Source organism: Panthera pardus, unplaced genomic scaffold (assembly GCF_024362965.1).
Source record: "Panthera pardus isolate Hobbes unplaced genomic scaffold, ASM2436296v1 HiC_scaffold_13, whole genome shotgun sequence".
In the NCBI taxonomy this organism is placed as follows: domain Eukaryota; kingdom Metazoa; phylum Chordata; class Mammalia; order Carnivora; family Felidae; genus Panthera; species Panthera pardus.
The window spans coordinates 138,902,065-138,925,912 of record NW_026526688.1 but is presented as its reverse complement, the minus strand read 5'-3'; the positions used below and the strand labels follow the sequence as shown (position 1 = coordinate 138,925,912).

General features: G+C 34.7%; 1 protein-coding gene across 3 annotated transcripts in view; it reads left to right on the top strand.

Moving 5' to 3' along the window:
* Window positions 1–18,580, top strand: part of CFAP299 (cilia and flagella associated protein 299) — a 582,511-nt gene extending 563,931 nt beyond the window's left edge. For 2 of the 3 annotated variants that reach the window (XM_019466401.2, XM_019466394.2), the window contains exons 5-6: window positions 1,899–2,028; window positions 18,333–18,580. In XM_019466401.2, coding sequence (XP_019321946.1) covers window positions 1,899–2,028; window positions 18,333–18,428 — 226 coding nt within the window. In that variant the 3' untranslated portion in view covers window positions 18,429–18,580. Of the gene's footprint in view, window positions 1–1,898; window positions 2,029–18,332 lie in introns of those variants that run through there. The other variant, XR_002084957.2, reaches the window with a different exon arrangement.
* The last annotated feature ends 5,268 nt before the right edge of the window (window positions 18,581–23,848 follow it).

Genomic DNA, 23,848 nt, shown 5'->3' with positions numbered 1-23,848 from the left:
AATGTGTGATATAAATGATGCCACTCTAAGCACAGCTATGACTCAAGCATTTTACTGGGATTATCCATATCTATATGTCTCATAAATAATTATTTAGAAAGACATATATGAGATTTCGAATCACACCCATGTCCCCTATTCCAATTTAGCAATCTTTTAACTGAATAGCCAGTTAGGTGGAGGTCAAATTATCTTAATTATGGATTAAACAGAATTTGAGAATGTAGCCTGGGTGCATAGTCAGATTGGCTCCTAATACCTTCACCACTGTATTGAATTTATCACCAGTGCTGTAGGCTGCTACCTTAATATCAACCTATTGAGGGCTGAGCCTGCCATGATAAACTTCACTTTTGAAGGGTAGGTAAACTAAGGATGTAGAAAGTCATGGATACTCAACATCTTTCCTGTATTTACCGATCAAATAGTCATTCTTGCTCTCTTGGGGAGGACAGACAGCACACAAAGATAGTTAGAAAACCACTTTTCCTAACTCTGTGCTTCAGAAAGGGCAAGTATTCCTGTGTCTTGGCCATAGAAAAAGTAGTAGGGGAAGAGAGAAAATGGTTCTAATTACTATGCAATCAATCATATAAATATATGATCGATGTAGTGAGTCCTTTCTAAGTAGTGAAAAATTTGAGGGTAAACATTACATTTTCAGGTGATAGCACAAAAATTAATGCCTCAGAAAACATTCAGAGTGCGTTTAATCAATGAGTAAAGGGAATAATAAAGGGCAAAACAACACAGATACAGGATAATATTAGACATATGAGAAACAAGTTAACATTTGAACATACTAACATACTGTTAGAATTGTGTTAATAGGAATAAGATCTGTGAAATTAATATATTGAGAATTCTTACAACTCATCTTAAGTAACATTAATTTTTGACAAATAGGTATAAAGCAAGACATAAAAAAAAAAAGTGGGAGGTTTCCATAGATCAGGCACAAAAAATAGGAATAGGATAAAATGTATGCAATGTTGAGCAGTAGAAAGAACACACATGTGCTTTGAAACACAGATCTGGGTTGAAATATTAGTCCTATGATGTATTCGTTACAGGGCTTCAGCCATGCCAGCTGACCTCCTAGTCTATTTGCCTTGTCTGTGAAATGAGAGCAGCTTCATATGGGTGTTATGATAGAATACATCACATCATGTCTGGCCTATGGTAACCTCTCAAACTCGCAGAGTTTCCTCGCTCCCTGGGAAACATATTATTAAAAAATAAAGCCTTAAAGAAATGAATTAATTTGTTTTGAATGAAAAGAGGTGACTTAGCCTGCCTTTCCTTCCAGTAAACAGTCTCTTAATACCCTGAATACTCTTAAGACCCTGAAGAATCTGAGCTGGAAGAAGTAGATTCAGAATGCGTCAATTTTCTCCACGACTTCCTAGGGAATATAATACTGGAATAGGAACCTAATGCCTAGAGTGTCCAAATGAGGATATTACACAAAATAGTCATAAATATGTATTCAAATAATTTGAGAATAGCCCAGCCTAATCTTTTCTGCAAGAATTTTATCTTTTTAATTTATTTATTTTTGAGAGAGAGAGTGTAAGCAGGGGAGGGGCAGATGGAGAGGAAGAGAGAATCCTAGGCAGGCTCCACACTGTCAGTGCAGAGCCCGATGTGGAGCTCAATCCCACAAACTGTGAGAACATAGCCTGAGCCAAGATCAAGAGTCAGATGCTTAACCAACTGAGCTACCAGGCCCCCCTCTTCTGCAAGAATTTTAATGACACATGTGTCTTCCATGGCTATACAAACTATGATCAAGTTCATTTATCTTGAAACTGAATTGCCTCAAATATTTTCTCAAATATATTTGTCAATTTATTGTATCATACATATACATTTCTAATAGATATTTATTTTTCTAGCTTTTACAACTGGGATAGTCATATTGCTGTTTGGAATTCAACTCCCAATTATCAAGTGATTGCTGATAATCTAGAAGGCTTACTTTTCAAATACAAAAGAGACAGAAAAATTCTCAATGTGGATCCAAAGGTAAGACTGCTTTTACATTTATATATCTCTCCAAATTTTGTTGCATTTCTTCCATTATTAAAAAATCTATTAAATTTTTGACATTCTTCAGTATTTGAATCTAGAAATAAAAGACTATGTTGAAATGTAGAGCATGCATTATTCTTAAAGAAAAAAACCCTTCAAATTTAATAAATTTTCGAAACTCAATAAGGAAGAGTTTGAGAGAATTTAAATAGAATTCACAAGTGAGAATGCTTCTTTGTGCCTACCAGCAAAATTAGATCAGGGAGCCAGTGAGCAATGCATTTGTGTGCTCTTATCCTAGGGATGTCCAGTACTTTTTGCTCTAAATGGATAGATGAATCATTTACAGACGGGAGACTCTCACCTCACAAATGTTCCCAGAATTTTAACGTCCCTTTTTGTATGTGACTAACACTGAAAACAGTATTGCCCTTAGTGTATTTCTAAGTGGTAACTTAGAAAATATATTTTATTTGAATATTTTAAAGACATGTCCCATGGTATTTTGAATTTGTTCAAGGAAAAATATTTATATATTTTCAAAGACTGTTTGCATCATACTTTTAATCATGGCTCGTCATATGTTTGGAGGTGAAGGTTAAAACTTAAAGTCATTTGTGCTTGAGTTGCTTAGGCATTTTGTTTGTAACTTCTGGAAAACATGTTATTCACATGACAGCATCAGTCTAAAATCCAAGTCAAGAAAAATAATCCTTCATAGTGAAAGAAATAGGAATTGTATGATATGCCTAGGATAAGGGCAAGGATGGACCAAAGGAAAGTGGGAGTCTGGTTCTAAAAACTTTTCCAAGACTTCTTAGAAATTTAAAATTGAAAAAACAAAATTATTTTTGTTTCATATCTACTTAGTGTAAGTTCTTGCTCATAAAAATTGCCCAATAACTCAAAGAATGCTAAAAAAAATTGCTCAAAGAATGAATAAATGAAATTTTGTAGTAAGAAATGGATTGTTGTCTGCAATCAGATATAGCTCCAAATATCAGAAACCCCAACACAGTGACTTAAACAGAATAGAAGCTTCTTTCTCTCTTAAGTGTGAGTGTAGATAGTGTGACTCCAAATCTAAAATGGCAGCTCCACAGTCTATAGGCAAAGGTGGACCTCATCCTCATGGGCCAAAACAGAAATCCAGCCAAAACAACCACATCCCAGACAGAATTCATGGAAGGAGTTTAAAGGTACAAAGGACATCCCCCCTTCCCCACCCCCCCCCACAGTACCTTTTAAGGAAGTTTTCCAAAAGCTACTTCACAAAGGGTCACTTATGTTCCATGGCAAGAGCTTAGTCACATGGCCATATCTATCTGCATGGAAGGCTGGGAAATGGAATCTTTATTCGGGTGGTCAAACACTTAGCTGAAATCAGAAGTTCTGGAAAAGGGAGAAAAGAGGTTTGGGTAGACAGCTAGCATTTCTGATACAACACTATCTCCTTCAAGAGAACACTTCTCTTGTGGTGCCTGGCTGTCTCAATAGGAGGAGCATAAAACATTTGATCTTCGGGTTGTGAGTTCAGACCCCACATGGGATATAGGGATTACTTAAATAAATAAAAGTAAAAAAAAAAAGAACACTACTCCTTTTTTTCTTTTCCCCTTTGGTCTCAGGTTTCTCATTAGTAAAATGAAGGACTGAACTTGAAAATCATTGGGGCCATATTTAGTATGAATTTATGAATACCAACACATCTTCTCTCTAGTGGTGACCCTTTCCTTATCACAAATGAGTGTCAAAATTGAGGCAAAGTACAGGAAACTTAATAAATTACATCTGCAGAGACTTTGAGAGGGCTAAAGATATAAAATTATTAACAGCTTCATTAAGATGTGTGAAGTAAATTTTTGAATCAGTTTCGAATGATATCACACTTAAACTACTTTAAACTTTAAGGCTCTGTTTTAACTAACAGCATATATATACTTCAAGAATGTATGTCATGAATTATAGTTTTTATAGTCTTTGTGGAATCATTATTGAATACAAATTGTTATTTGAACATGGTTTAAATAACTTAACTAAAACACTCATTTCCTAAATAATTAATCATGATACTTCAAAGATTTAGTCAGCAATACATGAAATACAACATTTTCCTCTTTGGGGGAGGAAGGTTTTGATTATAATTTGACTATAATTCAAAAGATTCATGATGAGTCTGAAGGAAAGGTATTTCCAAATCCTGGAGAAAGAACAAGGGTTTAGTTAATTAGTGATGAGAAGAAGGAATTACTAAAAGAATTAATTATAAAAAAATTATTGGTGGGACACCTGATAATATTTAGATACTTATATGTATTTAATTTTTATATTGATTTTATCTCTTTGAAGATAAAAATTAATAGATGACCTAATGGAAAAGAATGCTGGTTTCAGCATCAATAAGCAAAATTCTATGCCTTACTTTACTGTTAACTGACTGACTGACCTTGAGAAATTCACTTAACTTCTCAGGATTTTCTAGTTCATAATGGAAGATGTGAGTGTTGTTGTTGCTGTTCCCTGATCTCTAGGGTCCCTCTACAGCCCCAGTTCTTGGAGATTCTGACTCCACTGGTCCCAGACATACATATTTTCACAGGCAGCCAGTGAGATTCTGCTACAGATGATCTATGAACCACAATTTGAGAAAAGCTTCTCCATAAAAAGACAATAATCTCAAGAGATCTAACACTCCTGTTTTCAAACATAAGCGTTCTCAAATATATTTTGATTTTTATGGATTAGATATGAAATTATCATGTACCTCTCCTATGTGCACCCATACAGTATCTGTTGTAGACACGCCTACAGGAGAATCAAAAAATAAGTTGTCAAGTTTTTTTAAATTACAAATGCACAATGATAAGATGCATTTTTATACTCAACATTGTTATGAATAATTTTATTTGAAATTCTTGCTAAAATAAACACCATAACTTATAACTCCAAAATGTGCTCTAAAATATTGTAAGAACAATACAACTCAACTCTCCTTTTCCTTTCCTTCAGATGATCTCTTTGCAATATTTTATGCTTAAAATTTTTAAAGGTCAAGATAAATGAAAGGTGGAAATTGTGATAAACAGGATGTCTTTGCACAAGACAGATGTAGACTCATTAATTCTGAAAAGTGGTTCCCACGAAACATAGTTGTTTGTGAACGGTAACAGTGGAAAAAAGAAAATTGTGCAGATCTTAGAACAAGTAATATGAGTTCATTGGTTAAGAAATTCCAAATGCAATAAGAGTTTGGTTGCATTGAAAACAGGACCACTGGCTTTAACTTCCCTGCAGCTGTATAACATCTGGAACAAATAAAGTTAGTTTCTATTTTTGAGTGAAGAATGCTTGTCTGAGTGATTCACACCCACCAAAATGTTTCCAGCGTATTATCTTTAGAAGGATTGAGTGGAAGCACTTTGCACTCACTCCCTACATTATCTGGACAAATGAAAAAAAAATAGGCATTTTTGTTTTCCTTTTAGGAAGCATCAACCATGAGAGAGTTTCCTTGAGTCTTAGAATAACCTAGGTGGTCTAAAACCTTCCTGATCTACTAATTGGAGAGACAGATTGTATAAAACAATTAAAAATAAGAAAAATCTTCCTTGGGGTGCCTGGGTGGCTCAGTCGGTTGAGCTTCCGACTTCGGCTCAGGTCATGATCTCACGGTCTGTGAGTTCGAGCCCCGCGTCGGGCTCTGTGCTGACAGCTCAGAGCCTGGAGCCTGCTTCGGATTCTGTGTCTCCCTCTCTCTCTGACCCTCCCCCGTTCATGCTCTGTCTCTCTCTGTCTCAAAAATAAATAAACATTTAAAAAAAAAAAGAAAAGAAAAATCTTCATAATGTCACCAGCTTTTCTCCTCTCCCCTCTTCCATTCACTAAATGTGAGAGCCCATCACCGGGAAAAATGCCTGGTTAATAGACACTTAATAAGTATTCATGGAATAAATGGTTGAATGATTCCTTCCAAACACACAAAAATAATCCTACGCTAATTAAAAGTTGGGAAGCAGATTATGTCTCTGATACTTGAGATAGCAATGATAACCAGAATGGGAATAGCCACCTCATTCCATATTAATCCAGATAAGCTGGGAAAACACAACTGCAGGAGTTTGTCAGCAGAAACAGCTCTTGCAACCGTAGTTTTAGGTTTTGTAAAGGTTATACAGAAATTTTAATTTTGGTATGTGTTTTCAAGTTTTCTTGTGCAAACCCAGGAATATATAATTTAAACTATCTCAAATTAAGACTGTTGAATTAAAACATGTTTTTAATTTATGAGTAAATTGACTCAAACACGTTTAATTACTTACTCAAAGTCACATAGTTCATTATTAGCAGAAACTAATAATGGAGCTTAAATGTAAATACTATGAGACACCATAGGGGATCTAAAGATGAGCAAGAGTTCAACCCTTGCCCTTTATTAAGCTTATAATATTTTTAGGGAAGCAGACATATGAAAAATAATACATGCTTTTAAAAAATATAAGCATAAGGCAGAAAGTGATATCTTGCAAAAAGAGAAATACTCTGGGAATTCCACGGAAGAAGAGATGATTATTGATCCGGGGTAGGAGCCGGTAGAGAGGGCATGATAGAGGACAGGGTTGGGGATGGTTAGATGATAATAGAGGAGGTAATCTTTTAATTGGACTTGAAGAATGATTAGGAGTTGAACTCAGAGATGGTGAGGCAGGCAATACCAGGAGTGACCCCAGTTAGCAAAGGTAAGGTTGATGGGGGTAAAACAGACAGAGGAAAACCTCACTGGTTCGATTTGACTGATGTATTGGCTTGAAGAAGGATTGTCATGGGAATGAAGCATAGAAAGACTTGAATGCAGTGCTGATGAGAATCTCAGACTGGACTTGATAGGAAATGAGGATACATCAAAGCTCTTATAGGAAAATAACAGGATGAAAGTTATGTTTTAAAGGGAGGAGAGGGTGTACATTAGGACAGACTAAGGAGGACAAACTAAAAAGAAGGTGCCAGCATAACAATAATCCAGGTGAAACCCAAGAGGCCTAGAGTAGGGGTCCTGCTGTGGTTAGTAAGTTTCTAAGTTGAACTTTTTAGTATTGCAACTTCCTGATCATTCAGGCAAAGAAAAAACTTAGAGAATGCATATGTTTGGAAAAAGTAGTTGAGAAGTCTCACTTCACCCCAACCTTCAGGAAAGAGAGAGAATATGAGCTAGTGCTGGACGAGTATAGAGAAAAATGTGAGCTTAATGAACATTGGTAAGTCTGTTGCCTTTTCAATTTTCCTTCCATCCTCCTTTTTTCTAATGTATTTATTAATTTTGAGAGAAGAGAATGTGCAGGGGAGGGGCAGAGAAAAGAAGAGAGAGAGAATCCCAAGCAAGCTCTGTGCTGTCAGCACAGAGCCTGATGCAGGGCTTGATCTCACAAACCACGAGACCATGACCTGAGCCAAAATCAAGAGTCAGATGCTTATGCAACTGAGCCACCCAGGCATCCCTTCCATTCATCCTCCTTTTCCTAATCTGATGTTTACTGAGTAACTGCTGGGCACTGTGAGATTCAAAAATGAATCAGAAAGGTGGGTTTCTTGCCCTTAAAAAGCTTACAGGTTCATTGATGAGTAGGTGGGAAAATATAATATGCACAGAAATGGCAACCTAACAAATGAGCTGAGAGGGACAGAAAAAGTTCTAAGGAGTTGAGAGGAGGCACAATTTACTTTGGCTCTAAGGCATTCAAGAATGAGTTAATGAAAGAGATAGCATCTGAAATGGATCTTAAGGGATGGGTATGGTGAGGACGTGAGGATTGGAATAGAAGAGATATTCTGATAGGAGAGAGCCTCATATACATGGGTGGGGAGGGACCAGGCATGGGCTGCATGAGAAGGGAGAGGAGCCCCTTTGGGTTAAAGAGGAGTTGTGAGCATGCACCAGCTGTCAGAATCACCAAGGAAATTTTAGAATACATAACATCTGATCTCACCTCCAAAGATTCTAATTTAACTGGTCCAAGTGGAAGGCTTGGGCATCTCTACCTTTCAGAAGCTCCCCAGATGATTCTAATGTGCAACCAGGGTTGAGATCAAGGTGCAGGAAGGAGAGTAATAGAGAAAATCTGAGAGAAAATGGAACTCTAAGTAGAAGCCAAATCCAATAGGGGTTTTTTTTGGAGGGGGGGAGTTGTTGTTTGTTTGTTTGTTTGTCATTTTACACGGTTCAGTGAGAATCTGTACCATTTGAGTCATGACTTAGAATCAGAATTTCTGAGTATGAAAATGATTAAACAATTTTTAAAGGAGGGGATGTTATTCTTCTGCGGGCTAAATTCCCTTGGTGTGCAAAAGAAAATCAGTATGAAAAATATGAAATTTCATAGGACAGAGTCTCCTTTAATTATTTTTGCTTAATGTGTAATAAAGTACACTTGAGTGTAGTCACTTGCTAAATGGCTGGTAAACAATCAAACAAACGAAAAACATGTTAAGATATCTTAGAAATGTGTGGCTTCTATTTGATGTAGGATATTGGCGAAACAAAAGACATTGTTGTAGAATAAACCTTTCTGGATCCATCCTGAGTGTCACAGAACTTGAAAGGCACGTGCAATGCAGACTGTACATTGACTTAGCAGAATGTATTTATTTTCTCTTTTTACATCAATACTCCTCACTGTACAACAGGACACCCCTAATCCAGACCTGTCCTTTTGAAAACTGTAATTGCTCAAACATAAAAATGTGCTACTTTGGAATGCAAACTATTATCGTAAGTGCTCCTCATCAGTGTCCAACCCTACAATGGCTTCATTAGGAGCGATTTCTGTCAATTCATTAAAGGATTTCCCCTTTCCCTTTCCGCACACTGACCAATCAGAGCCCTAGACTGCACCCCAAATGATTCAAACTGAACTGATCTGTGGGAAGGTTCAGGAATCCTTACTTTTAAATGTTTCCTCAGGTGATCCTACAGATTAGCTAGATTCCATATCCATTGTTCTTTTATTAGTAAATTAGTAATACTTCATGAGCTGTTGGTTTCACCTTACTGTATGTCCATAAAGTAATCAAACTTTGCTCCTCTAAAACAAGTTTTAATTCAACAGTCTTAATTTTAAGTAGCCTAAATTACACATTCCTGAGACTGCAGACTAGAAAGTATAGACCATATACCAAAGACTTCCGGATAACCTCCACAGTAATATGACTGACCACACTAGATGCTTCCATGGATAAACTGCTGCCATCACTATCTCATCAAGAATCACTTTGTCAGGTAGGTTTGTTCAGAAACTCAAATGAATCAATATGTGCTACAGAAACTCATAAAGCATAAACTGAAACATGGGGCAGGAACATTTCTGGTCACTTTACCGTTGTATCTCCAGTGCTAGCATATGGTAGATGCTCAGTAAACATCTGTGGAATGAATAAATTGAATATTAAATATTTGCTAAAGAAATGAATAGTAGGGCCAAAAATAATCCTGGAAACTTTTGAGGTTAACTTTAAAATATTTTAGGATCTTAGGCACTAGAAACATATGTAGAGCTAATCTATTTTTAGCAATTACCAGAGTAATTGACTCTGGTGCTTTTCCCTCCTTGGTAGGTGAATTAAACCTGGGGGCTCTTCGCTGAACTTTGGAGTGGTGACATTGGGTGTCAGAGCAGTGGTGATATGTTACCACCATGATATGTCCATGGGTGAACGAGAAAAATATTTTTATTATTTTTATTATTTTTTTAAAGTAAATGTATGGTCATCGTGGTATGTTAATTCAGATTAAAAAAAGACATTCTACTTTTTCTATGAGCAAAATAATATCTATATGAACAAAGTTTAAGATTAAAAATAACTCCTACCAGTAAAAACATATTTTTGTTTGGTCAATCTAGAGGAAGATTATAGTGGTATTTTATCACAGCTCTGCTCTGTTCTGTTCCTCCCAGCAACACCCACCCAAGTGTTTGCTGCTGTTAGTAAGAAAGGTGTTAATTGCCTCCTTAATGCTCCCTCCCAGTTCACTGACTGCATTAAAATGAGAGGGAGCCTGTCACAGGATTGAAATTCTTCCTCTCAAAATGGAGGCCCATAACATTTCTACAGGCTGTCTGCAAATGATTCGAATTTAATCTCTTGAGGCTCCACCCTCCTAGTGAAGGTTCACAATTTTACAATCTGTCTTTTACAGAGTTCAGATATATTTCCTGTTGGACATTTAAGGAAAACAAACAAACAAACAAACAACCCATACTGAATAGAATATGTTTAAGCAAAGGTATGGTTTCCTCAAAGTCTCCAACAGTGTTCCCTCAAACCCCACGCAAACTTGAATTAATAGAGCAAGGGACACTGAATTACCAACACCACTCTTCTGGCTCCTAGATTTTCCTCCGGGGCCTCTTGTAAATGTTCCTTTTTAACTGTGGCACAGGCACAGTTATTAAGTAAAGCTGAGGCCTTGCCAACTTTCTGGTTTTGCTGCCCAAATTACTGAATGTTTGGTTGATTATAGCCCTAAAACACCCACATACTAAGAAGCTTTTAAACATTTTCTCCCCTGGGCAATCACCTGGTATACCTGAACTGAAAGTCTACCACATATAAATTAAGTATTTACTCAACAAACTGCTGCTAAAATCAATGGCCTTGAGGAATACATTAAAAATTACATAACAGAGCTTAGCTTTTATGAATTAGAACTCCTAAAACTTAAATGCTATGCCCTCCTCTTGACCTGAAAAACTGATTTTAATTTTATATGCAGTATTACAGAACAACCCCCAGAGATAAGCACATTGTTGTTAAGTGTCCAATGTATGAACTCATATATGAAGTGTAGGACAAGAAAGGTGAGCTGGAGGAAAGAAAAAGGTTAAATATAAAATTTTGAATTATTGTTTGTATATTAGTGCTTAGTAATAAAAGTATAAATGATAACACTTCCAAGTTGAATATCTTCAGTGAAAAGAACATATCCCAATAAAACATACATGACAAAGAAAAAAATGCTGCTTTAAGCTTCGAACTAGAATGGCAGCCTAATCAAACATTATACCAAAGGTATAATAAGACCAGCAAGGAAGTGAGAAAGGAGAAATTTGAACAAGAGAGGTTTAGTCCCAATTCACGCTCACTTTTTTGCAAAATTTATTGTCACAAATTAGAATGAGAAGCCTTAGAAAGAGTGGAAGGTTAGGTTCCTGGCTGAATGAAATGAATAAATAAGAACAAAAGAATTGTTTCCTCCATGATTTCAAAGACCTGATAGTTAATGACAAAGAAACAGACACCAGAAAACCCATGAGTCAGGCATGGAGTCATTGCAGGTGCAAAACCACAGTTAAGGGATTATTTCTAATTCAAAGGGAGCATGATTTCTTCTGGGTCTCAACAGTTGAACCAGTCGTCAACTCCCATGGCTCCTTCTTAACCATTCTCCACCCCAGCAGATGCTTAGAGTTTCTGAGGCACTGAAATCCCAAAGCAGAGTAAGGGATGTCGAAGTTTATTGGAACATGGAACACAATAGCATGAACAGTGATCAAGGCCATTGGCAAGAGTGGAAAATCTTATGTTGACAATTTCTCAATTGTTTTTACTGGCTGGGATATCTCAGTGTAAAACACAAACAAATGGTAGCCCCAACTTGGTACTCCAGAAAACTACCTCACGAGCACATGACGCTGCTCCAGAGGATAGGTTCTTAATCTTTTGGGAAATACAACTTATTTCAAAAGTCTGACAAATTTCATGTATTTGGCTAAAAAAACAAACAAACAAACAAAAAAACACATATGGTCATACACACCAAGTAGCATAATAATAGTTTAGGATATTGAAATCATAAATCTTTAATGAATTCCACTTAAAAATTGAAGACCTGAGGACTCTCCAAAATACATGGAAGCAGTTGGAAGGGGCTGGTAGAACAAGAGGAGGAGTAGGAAAGGGACAGGAATAACTACCAGGACTCAAGCAGGGAAAGGCCTTTTGAGAGGGGCCTAAATAGGGAAAATGAGTAAGACTTAAATAGGTCTTATCAGTTTTGTGATTAGGACAAATTGCTCAATCTCTCTGAGCACTTTTCTACCTCTATTTTCTCATCTGTAAAATCTATAAAAACAACCGTTTCACAAAGGGTTGTTGTGGAGATTAAATAAGAAAATGTGTTTAATGTGCCAATGAATAGGTGCTCAGTGAATGAATATTGCTTCCTTGTGTATCAACTTAGAAACAGTGGACGTCCTAAAAGAATATCATTTTTCCCTGCAATAGTTCAAAGCTGGAAATAATCTATATGCCCATGACTGGGCAATGGTTACATAAATTATGGTACATCAGCTCAGTGAAATAATATACCTGAGTCTTAAAAAAGAATAAAGCTGTATTTAGTGAGGTTGAGGTCCTAGTATGAGTAAATGTTCAAGATACATTAAGTGAAAAAACAAGCTGTAAACCAATGTAAACAATATTCTCTCCTATGAAGTAGTCATAATTTACATAGGAATTTCCCATTTATGGACATTTAGGTTGGTTTCTGTTTTTCTCTCCAAGTTTAAATAACAACTGTCTATTACCAAGTTTCTGATTTAATCTTTAAGATGGATTCTTAACTTGGAAAATGTTTCATGAAAAGATAGATACATATATAGTAAAGCCTTATAGAGATACTGGCAAACTACTTTGCATGAGTCAATATCAGTTTACTAAACTATTGAAGGCTGACCATTCACCATGCCCTATTTATTCTGCATACTTTTTAAGCTTGTTGATTTTATAGTTCACCTTTATTTGGAGTCATTTTCATTTTCTTTTTTATTGTTATTAGGGATGAACATTTTCATATGCATGTTAGCATATTATATTTCTTCTGTAATTGTTATTGTCCTCTACACACTTTTATATAGAGTTTTAGTAAGGTTTTTTTTTTTTTAAATAGAATTTTAAGTATTCTATATATAAAAGGTAGGAAACCTTTGGCTATCATACTTTTTAGTGACATTACATTTTAGTTATCTATTTTTTAACTTAATGGTTTTTTTTTTTTACTTTAAACTTTATAAACTTTTTTTTACTTTTTTTATAAAGTTTTTTTACTTTTTTTATAAAGTTTTTTACTTTTTTTTATAAAGTTTTTTATAAACTTTACTTTAAACTTTTTTTTTTTACTTTAAACTTTATAGTTCAAACCATTAATTTCCCTCTCTGATTTCTTCTGCGTTTCTATATTTAAAAAGATTTCTACATTAAGACTGAAACAAATATTGACCTATATTTCCTTCTAGATTAGTTTATGGTTTCCTTGATATGTTGTTTAAATCTGTAATTTTTCTAGGATTTTATGGAGTAATATTGGAATCTTTTTACTTTGTTCCATCAAGTATTATTTCTCAGTAATTTATACCTGTTGACCTTATCCCAATAACTTGTTCTACTTCTATTTTATATTTGGCTAGGAGTCCCATCTCTCTTGGGAACTAGTAATGACCTTCAGGTAGAAGTCTTTTAGCAGCTCCTTACAGTGCTGTGAATTTGAAATCAGAGTTTTTCCTAAGTACTGAATTTTCTCAACCAATGGCATCATTTATTGTTGTTGTATATGTAAAATTGTTTTTAGAACTCTTATTATGTGTTGTTAAGGAATAATTTTTAAAAGAAGGTAGAATCGTGATTCTCATATAGACATAAAATAAACATGTGTCAAAGATTTTTAACTCATTAATTAATGGCGACCAGTAAAATGTTAAGATTGGTGTGAAGAAGAATTCAAAGGGCAGTGATGTAAAAAGGGAATAAGAAATTCTGAAATGAATTTACAAATAGACACAAAACTGGCCTGTCAACATCAATGCAAAAATCAGGTGCATTCTAAGGAACACTACTTTGCATTTATATGGACATGAATTATTTGCATTATTATCAGATTTCTACAACTTACAGGTTTGTAATACCAGTTAAAGATGAGAAAACCTACATGAGTGAGTAGTCATGATAGCTGCTATTTGTTTTTTTCCCATTTCAGAGTCTCTCTCAACTTTTTTCTGACAGTCTCCTTTCCTCTTTTTAGCATAATAAATTCAAAGAATGATTATTCTTATAAAATAAGACTGGTGCCATTAGATTTGCCTGGTTGTTTACATAAATGCAGTGAAAGTGTTATTTTACCATATAGGACACCTTAAGTTTCCTTTGTAAACTCTAAAACCATACAACTTTGAACAAATACTAAATTAAATTGTGTCTGGAAATTTTCATAAGGAATCTCAAATTGGGTTTTTAAAACCCTCTATTATTTGTTGACCTGAGGCTAGGAAACCAAGCCCAAGAAATGCTCTCCACTGTATTTCACCTGAAATACCTATAAATTTGGGTAAATTCCTATTTTCTCAAGGTCCCCCAAATATACTAAGGTTACATCTATTTAATACATAATATTCTTAGACTTTCTAAGCCAAGAAGTAGGCCAGGGCTTTGTAGGCATTGCTTCCATAAGTAAAGTCAAACTTAATCCCTGAAGAATGGCTGTTCCTACCTGATTAAGTGAGCATTATTTTCAAATGCGGCATTGCAGGCAAAACCTTGGTTTTTCCATTTGTACAATTACACCCTGATTAAAAAAAAAAAATTAACAGCTTCTAATGGAACCTATGCAAATAACTAAATGGTCATGGAAAGTAAGTATAAAGTAGGTGTAAAGTTTCGTTTAATTTTTTCTATACTTAGAATCCAATGATGGGAAAGCAAAAATTAGAAAAAAAATTGTCAGAGGATATTTGGACATTTATTAAGATAGGATCATATAATACAGAGTTATATATTTAATTAAATAAACATTTAAAATAATAAAACATTTTAAATAAATATGGACATTAAAATGATTGTAAAGACCTTATTTTTTATAAGTGAGGAATTTTTGTTCTTTGTTCTTTTCTTTCTTTTTCTTAATCAAGAATGTAATAAATTCAATATAAAGCACAGGAAAATATTCTTATAAGATGCAGAATATTTGCTACCTAGAGATGACACAGAAGGTCAAAAAGAAAAAAAAATCTTTTGTATAGTAGGCAAAGGAATGAACCAGTAAATAAAGAAAGCAAGCCCACCAAGATAAGGCAAGCATTACTAAAATTTTAGTACATTTCATCACTTCTTTACAAACTCAAGGACTATAAACCAAGGCAAGTAAATTTTATCTCCAAATTTTCCCTTTATTTTGATTTTTCTATCAAAGCAATTCTCAGTGTATCCAGTAGTTCAAAATAATTTTTATATTAATATTAAGATGTTATTTCTGTTAACATTTTAATTCACATTCATCGTTGCTCTCATCAAGTGAATCAGTAAGTATTTTAAAATTTCTCAATTTCAACTTCCAATATGTTGGTTATAACCCACATAAAAGTTCTTTGGAGTCCTCAGTAAGTCTCAAGATTGTATAGGGGTTCTGAAAAGGAGCAAAAAGAAAAAAATAAGGCCTGAAAAACACTACAGCATATATTTATACAGTGTATAAGTATATATAAAACCACTACTATAAAACCTCCTCTATAAGACAAAACTACTTTCTCTTTGGAATACAAAAGCCCATAGACAGTGGTATTAGTCTGTCCCTATTACTCAGTGTAAACTCAATCATTCATATTAATTGAAACTTTTAACCAAAGTAACTTCTATTTCTTCTGTTGTTATTCCTATCAGCTTTATTTGTTGGGGGTTTTTTTTGAAAGGAAATAATAAAATTATGTATTTGTCAATGGCAATATTGTGTGTGTAGAACATCTTTTTTTAATTTAAATTCAAGTTAGTTAATATATAGTGTAAAGTAACTTCTATTTCATAGAGAAAACTAGAGGTAGAAAATTAACAATGGTCTCTCTTCCAAAAGCATTTTAACAGAAAGCCAAGCTTATGTTGCAACTTTTTTCAGCCACATACATACCTTTTTAAAGAGACAAAATGGGAATGTTTCATGAGATATAAGCAAAAGTATATAAATGTAAAATGATGCCTAATAATTAGGCATTAAATGATCAGTATTCTATCTTAGAAATTATCTAGATATCAAATGAATATTCATTATATAATTCAACTTAATAGCAGGCCAAGGTTTTATGTTACCTATAAAGATCTTGGGAATTAATTTCTAGCTGACATACTAAAAATAAAACCTAATTACCATTGAAATAAAGTTATCAGAATAATGATTTGATTTTGTTGAATACAAATTTACATTTTTCATTATCTTAAATATTGTGTAGGAATAATGTTAGCTTATTTGATCAGTATACCTTAATAAACTTAAGAAAAGCAAACCCAAGCAGAATAGAATGTAAGCTTATATTACACCCAACACTGATAAATCAGACTACAAGATTTTTTTTATACCAAAATCATTAGACTCGTCTAATTTGCCAAAAATTTACCTTAACTGCATGAACTTAAATGTCTGAAACATTTCTGAGTTTCTATAAGAATAACCTTTTACATATAGCATGTATCAAGTATCAAAACTTTGATTTCCTCATTTTCCTGGAATTTTAACATTAGCCACAGGCCAAAAGTAAACAAAAAAATTATCAGTCCATATATCAAAAAGTTGTTTCCTTTCCTGATAAGCACCAGATTCTTAATTTGAGCTCAAAATACACAAGTAGACAAAGAAAATAAAATACTAATAAATCAGATTCTCTGTTGTCTTACATCCAAGAAAGAATAAATCTCTATAATCTATTACTCCATTTACAGAGATCACAAAATTTTGGCCGCAAATCCCAATTCTGAATCACTACTGTCACCAGTAGGGAATAATTTATTGATTGTAAAAGTTCCAAAAACAAAAACAAAACACAAAAGTAGTAAAATGGAAAATATGTAAAGAAATAGAGGATCAGCAAAGTGAAAGTTCTGTTACAACAGAGAATTTACCTCTTGGAGCCAAGAAATGCCCTGACTTATGTCATGCATGAGGTACAGCACTCCTCTAACAATACAGGTTCCTCAGCCATCAGGTGAATCCACTGGGCATTGTAGTTTCCGAAATAATTTTTCTTAAAAGGATATAACTCTCATATAAAAATGATATGACTCTCATACAGATATGAAATGAATGTGCCAACTATTTTATTTAATTTACTAATTACAGAAGGAACCAGTAGGAAATTGCAAGCAATTCAGAGGAGAATTCTAAGAGCAAAACATATATAGGGAATAAGAAAAACTGAAGTTAATTTACAAATAGATGCAAAATAGGACTCAATGCAAGGGACTACTTAATTGAATTCTACTGGGTACAATTAATTTGCATCTTTTTAGACAAGAATATTTTGCATTATGTCAAGTTTTCCACATCTTAAAGAGTTGTAAAATAACACAAAAAATAATTAAAGGCAGAAAAAACTTGGCTGGATGAGTCACTCAGGACACCCACTATTTTTATTTGCCCATTTCAGTCTTTACAGTTTTGCTGACTCTACTTAATAAGAGATGGGTCCAATATATTTTTTCTCTAGCACAAGAAATTAGTACCACAAAAACAAGGCAAGACCAAAACTTTCCTCCAGTCCCACATCTAAATGTCTTATCATCTCTTCCTATAAGAAGAGCAAGTAACTTCATTCTTTTGTGCATTGAATAATATTTTCTAATTGTAGATATTACCAACTCTTTCAGAATCTCTCTCTTCTCTCTTATCAATACCACATTAGTGAATACTCGTTCCCACAGGAGCCCTGTAGAAGCCTGACTATCAGACTATCCTGAATAAGGTAAAAGGAGCAAATCTTTTTTCACAGATTATAATTTGAAGGCGGGGAAAAGCAGTTCAGATAGTTTTTAAAACAGAGCAGAAGCTTTTCATTAAACCCACTATGGTCAGGTACTTCCACTAGTCTGAATCAATTCCAAACTTGAGTTCATTTTTTATTGGATAATCTTTGAAATTAGGATAGGATTCTTTTAGCTTTATTAACTTGTGATCACATGCGTTTACAAAGTCCTTCACTGGAAATTCTACAGAGTTAGTGACCCTTGGGGTTTAGTAGAGTCTAGACAAGCATGAGCCTTGGAGACTGTTTTGACCCTAGATATTTTCAGCAATGTCACAGCCCAGGGACTCAAAGCTTCTGATTGAATTATCACTACTCTCAAGAAAAAGAATCTGAGAGGAAACACGAAAATGTCTCCATGGCCATAGCACTTTTTGTTCTGTTTACTATAACATTGAAGCAAGAAGAAAATTCATTTAATGCCCATCATCTGTATGGACTGGGCTGATTGACAATATGATTTATATATTTTAGGTTCCCCCAGGTGACAACTCTACTAGAATCCCTATCCAGACAGACCTCTACATTCAAGCTGTCATTTTTGACCACATTTCCAGAAGAAAGACTTAACTACCAACATGTTAGATGGCCCCCCTAATGGGCTTGCTAAATTTAAATGAATGCTGTAACCAGAAGCAAATTAGAATAATAAATGAGCTCTGTAGCTGGAAGGCAAATTAGACTAATAAAAGTTGATAAAGAAATTAGAAAGAAAACCATAATCTTGACTATCTTTGTGTGGTATAGATATTAATCCCATTTGAGGTGTTTTGTTTTTTTTTTTTTAATTTTTTACCCTAAATACTGAAGCTGACTGCAACAGTTCATGGGAGAGAATCTTCTTGCTACTTTAAAGATATAGTAATTAGTGACTATATTGTAACTCAGATCTTCCAAAACAAAAATGTTCCAGGTCCTACTGTTGCCAAATATAGTGGACCAAAACCCATACCATGTGGCAGTGCTGTCTACTAACTTTGTTGAATATCGATAAGAGGTCTGAAATTGAAGAACAAGAGTAAAAAAATATAAATACAAAGTTTTCAAAAGACCTAAATGAGTAAATAAATTCTGAAATGTCCCATGACATGATGTATAAAATGAATGAAGTGTTTGATATGTTTAGGTGCCTGGACAATATGAACCCCATGACAATGAAATCTAAGAGAAACTGAAAGATTTTAGAGAAGTGAGGACTTGATTAGAGAAAAGCATGCTTTCCTCATGTGCCCTTGCAGGTGGCTTTTGTGCAGAAAAGATATTATTCAGAGGTCACTTGTGGTTTAACAATTAATATTAGTTTCTTCCTCTTCTTTCTATTCTCTTCCCATTCTAAACAACCTAGTACTAAGGCAATCAGCTGGGCCAAGCAAGGTAGAAGTCTGCTCACTATGTCGGAATGGGAAAGCCCAGAGCAGAGTGTCAGAGTTCCAATGGGGTGAGCAAGGTGTATTCAGCAGGAAACTGATGGCCCGACATGAGATGGTAGATCCATTCAGAATGAGTAGAGTGGTGTTAAATTAGAATGGGATATTTTGGGGTGATCTTATCATTTTCAATATATACAACAGATACAGAATGTATGCTAATGTATGTGCATATACATCTTCCCTCACTCAGTTCAAAGAGAGGGCCTCAAAGCAACAACACCCTATATGGATGAGCACATATAGTACCCAGATCTTAGTTTGTCACCACCATTTTCTACCAAAAGGAAATAGCGATCCTTGGGAAAATGTCCTGGGCTGAGACAGGGAAAATACAAAGGCTAGAATATTTTTTTTGTACCAGAAATCAAAGAAGTTCTTGAAAAATGAAGGGGATTTGTCAAAAGAATAATGAATCCACCTTGGAAACGTTCCCATTGGCCAAACCTGAGAAAGGTTGGGCATCAAAATAATGAAAACAACAGAAAGCAGGAAATTATGAGCCCATAAGGATCCACAGAAAGGAATAAAAGCAAAGTTTGATGAAGAAAAGGATATTTACATAGTATCTCCCACAAAACATGTATTAGTTATAGAGGGAATGATGGAAAAGCCTGGAAGACACCACTTTCAAAAAGTGATCAAAGAGAATGTGTTTAGTAATGAGGCAAACTGAATTTGTTCCCCACCAAATAATATGAACACAGGAACTCCTCATCACTTTTGTAATAATCCTGCCAAATTTACATAACCTGAATATAACCAAGAGAAAACTCAGGAAAAAAAAAAATCTGTGGACATTATGCAAAATAACTGGCCTGAGATCTTCAAGGAGTCAAGTTCTTGAAAACAGAAAACTGAGAAACTGTCTCAGATTGAAGGAAACTAGAGACACGTGATCATCAAATGCAACCCATGATTCTGAATTACATTCTTATCCTATAAAGGGGATTTGGGGACAATTGGTGAAATTCGAATTCTTCTGAAGATGAATAATGTAAAATGTAGTAATGTAAAATGTCTATGTCCTACTTTTGATGATTATGTTATGGTTATATGAGAAAATATCCTTGATTTTGGGAAATTACACTAAAGCATTTGGGAGTCAACAGGCATCATGTCAGCAAATTATTTATAAATATTTTGGGGGGAAAAGGTCTTTGTGCTATACTATTTCTGTAATTCTGAGATTATTTTGAAATAAAGTATTTGATTTATTACATTTATAAATTCAAAACTCTAGTTACTTATATTCTAAGTATTTGTATAAATTTTATTGTTCTATCTATAGACAATGAAATTTTTACTGTCATTTTATGAGTTCTTTTATAGTTTAATTAAATTTCTTTAAATATTATAAATTTTATTTGTAATCTCCATTACATTCAATTTTCTAATTATTTCAAAATTTAACTAGCAAATAATCTTTCATATACATATACATAACTCTTGTAAGTTTAATAATTTAAATGTATAAAGACTCATGTTCTCTTAAAAGTTTCAGTATGGTTTGTAAATTTATAAAACTTAATTGAAATCATGTCTAAATTAATTATTCAAATATCACAATTTAAATTGGAGAGTATATGCCAGTGTTTCATAAATGTTTTAACTATTTTAAATATTTTTAAGTATGGGTATTTATAAAATATTTAAAATACTTAATATATTTGCAGACTATTCCTATCATTAATCCCAAGGTTTAAGACTCTAAAAAATCAATTATTTCATCACAAATAATTTTTTACATTAGCTTCTGAACTGAATTTACTTCTAGTAAGTACTGCATGGAGATTTGAGTTGGATTATGGGATGTGTTCATTTGCTAGGGCTGCCTTAACAAAATACCAGAGATTGGGTGGTTGAAACAACATAAATTTATTTTCTTAAATTTCCAGAGACTGGAACGAAGATTAAGGTGTCAGCAGGTTTGATTTATGCTGAGGCCTCTCTCTTTACTTGCAGATGGCATCTTTCTTGCTATTTCTTCTCATGGTCTCATCTGTGCAGGTATCTCTGGTGTCTGTTCACATAGCAAAATTTCGTCTTATGAGAACACCAGATTGGATTAGAGTCCACCCTAATGACCCCATCTTAATTTATCTCTTTCAAAGGCTGTCTCAAAGTACAGTCACATTCTGAGGGGCTGGGGGATAAGACCTCAACCATGAATTCTGTAGGGCTACGATTCACCCCTTACCTTGGGATGTAGACCAAAAATATCCAGGATATTTTTCTCATGATTAGACCCTTTCAGCCAATGCTAAGCCACGTCTAGACCTCCGAGGGTTCCAATGTCATGCCTTTCAAATGTGGGTTGCCTTGCTGTAAAAGAGCCTTGGATTCACATATTGTTGTACCTGATTTTACAGTCTGCTTTGAGTTTGCAGCATCCACCCAGGTCAACTGAAATTCAGTGAATCTATGTAAGGTTTCATTCTGTTTTTGCATTGTTTTCATATTCTTTCTATCAGCAGAGTCACAACACCTATAAATATTTAAGTGGCATCTGACTGTATCGAGTATATTTCTCATGTCTTATTTTGCTCTGAGGTCACAGTTCTAACGTCAAATTAATGCAATTATTGGAGACTAGAAATTCCCTTCATGGAAGCTCATTAAGGTGACTTAAACCCAGTAAAGAATAGAGAACAATTAGAGAACTGTTATGTTTGAGTACAGGATACACTAAGAAAGTAATTTAACCTGACACTAACAGTGAAATGCAGGGCCAAAGAAAGGGAATATGTGAAATGTATGTGAGAATCAGCAGAAGAGCAGTGCGCCAAAGACACAGGACCAAAGAATGAGCAAGCCGACCAAAAGGAAATGAAACAAGAAATTGAGCAATGCAATAAAAAGTAAAGAGCATTAAGAACCAGACTATTTGGCAAACTGATGATGGTAATTGGCCAAATCACTTTATCTCTCCAGATTCTGGCTCTTGAAGGTCTCTTCAAAATCCAAAACATCTATGATTTCCCTTGCTGTTTTTCTAATCTATTTATAGACTCCCTCAGCTGAATAGAATAGCTTTGTAAGTTAAGTGTAATTTTCTCCAAATGACAGTTTAAGTGTATTATCCAAGACTCTGCTTGCAAGTGACAGAAATCCAATTTGAATCTTTGTTATAAAAACATGGAGGTGTCTCCCAGAGCTAAAGAAAGGAATATGTCTGAATCCTAGGAAAAATCATATAATCATAATCAAAGTTGAAAACTATGGGAACTACTGCTCTATCTCATTATTGTGTTCCTCAGTGCATCATTTTTCTCTTCCAACAGAACTGCCTTTCAACAGACACACAACTTCCTTCCATCTTTCCTTTCCTTTCCTTCCCTTCCCTTCCCTTCCCTCTCCTCTCCTCTCCTCTCCTCTCCTCTCCTCTCCTCTCCTCTCCTCTCCTCTCCTCTCCTCTCTCCTCCTCTCCTCTCCTCTCCTTCCTCCCTCCTTTCCTTCATTTGTCTCCCTCTTTTCCTCCCTGTCTCCCTCTCTCCCTCCCTCATCCCTTCCCTCCCTTCTCCTCTCTCTTTTCCCCAAGTCCAGAAGCCCAGAGAAGGGACACTTGACCCAGCTTTACTCAGGAGCCCAGCCCCTATTAAAATTTAAAATCTAAAATGGTCAGACTGTACAGAATATATTCCCCACAATTACAGCCACTATGTAACCTTGTGAATGAATGAGAATCTTCAGAAAAGCAGGTAATTCTGGGACACAGCAATCCATCCAGTTGAATGGAGCAGAGAGTGTGGGAGAGAGGAAAGGGAGAAGTCAGGGATGCTCAGGTACTCAATCATAGAGCAGCAATTCATTTCTCCCCTTTTCACTGGTGGTGACAACAGAAGACAAAGCAGCAGTAGCAATAGGATGAATATTCTCTTTGTATGCTTCCTGTTTTATAACACAATTGTCTGGGATAAACAATTACATAATCAAAGCTACCTGATATATGACCGACTTCTTCAATGTTATTGTAGCTCCCAGAATAATATGCTTTCAACCACAGATAGTAACCATAAACTTTCTTAATCTCAAGGAAATTAAAAGGAAATATATACTCATTTGTTTATGAAGGACCAAGTGCGACCCAGATACATTTCTAGGGGCATAACAACAAATAAGTGCTTCCCTCAAGAAATCCATTAGTTTGGAATAAAAAGGAATCTGAGGGATCTTATGATTTTATTGTTCCTGTTGCAGCTGCTATTGTGAATGGATTTTCCCCTCAGCTACCAATAGATTGTTGTAGATGCTACATGAATTGGCCAAGACTTTCTGGAATCATACTGTCATGAGATGCTGCTGCTGATTTATTGGGAATACCACTTGGGAAGTATTGTCCTAAGTATGTTCCATAGCATACTAGTCTTTTAAAAGTATCTTCTTCCAAGAAAAATTCTGTGATTGAAAAAGTGACCTATTATTGACTCTGAGAAGTTCCAAAATAAAGAGATTTCGGTTTGTTTAATCTAAGTTCCCAAATTGTCCACTAATCAACATCCCCCCATTTTCACCATAAAACACCTATTAGTGTCTGTATTACTTGAGGTTTTTTGTTGTTTG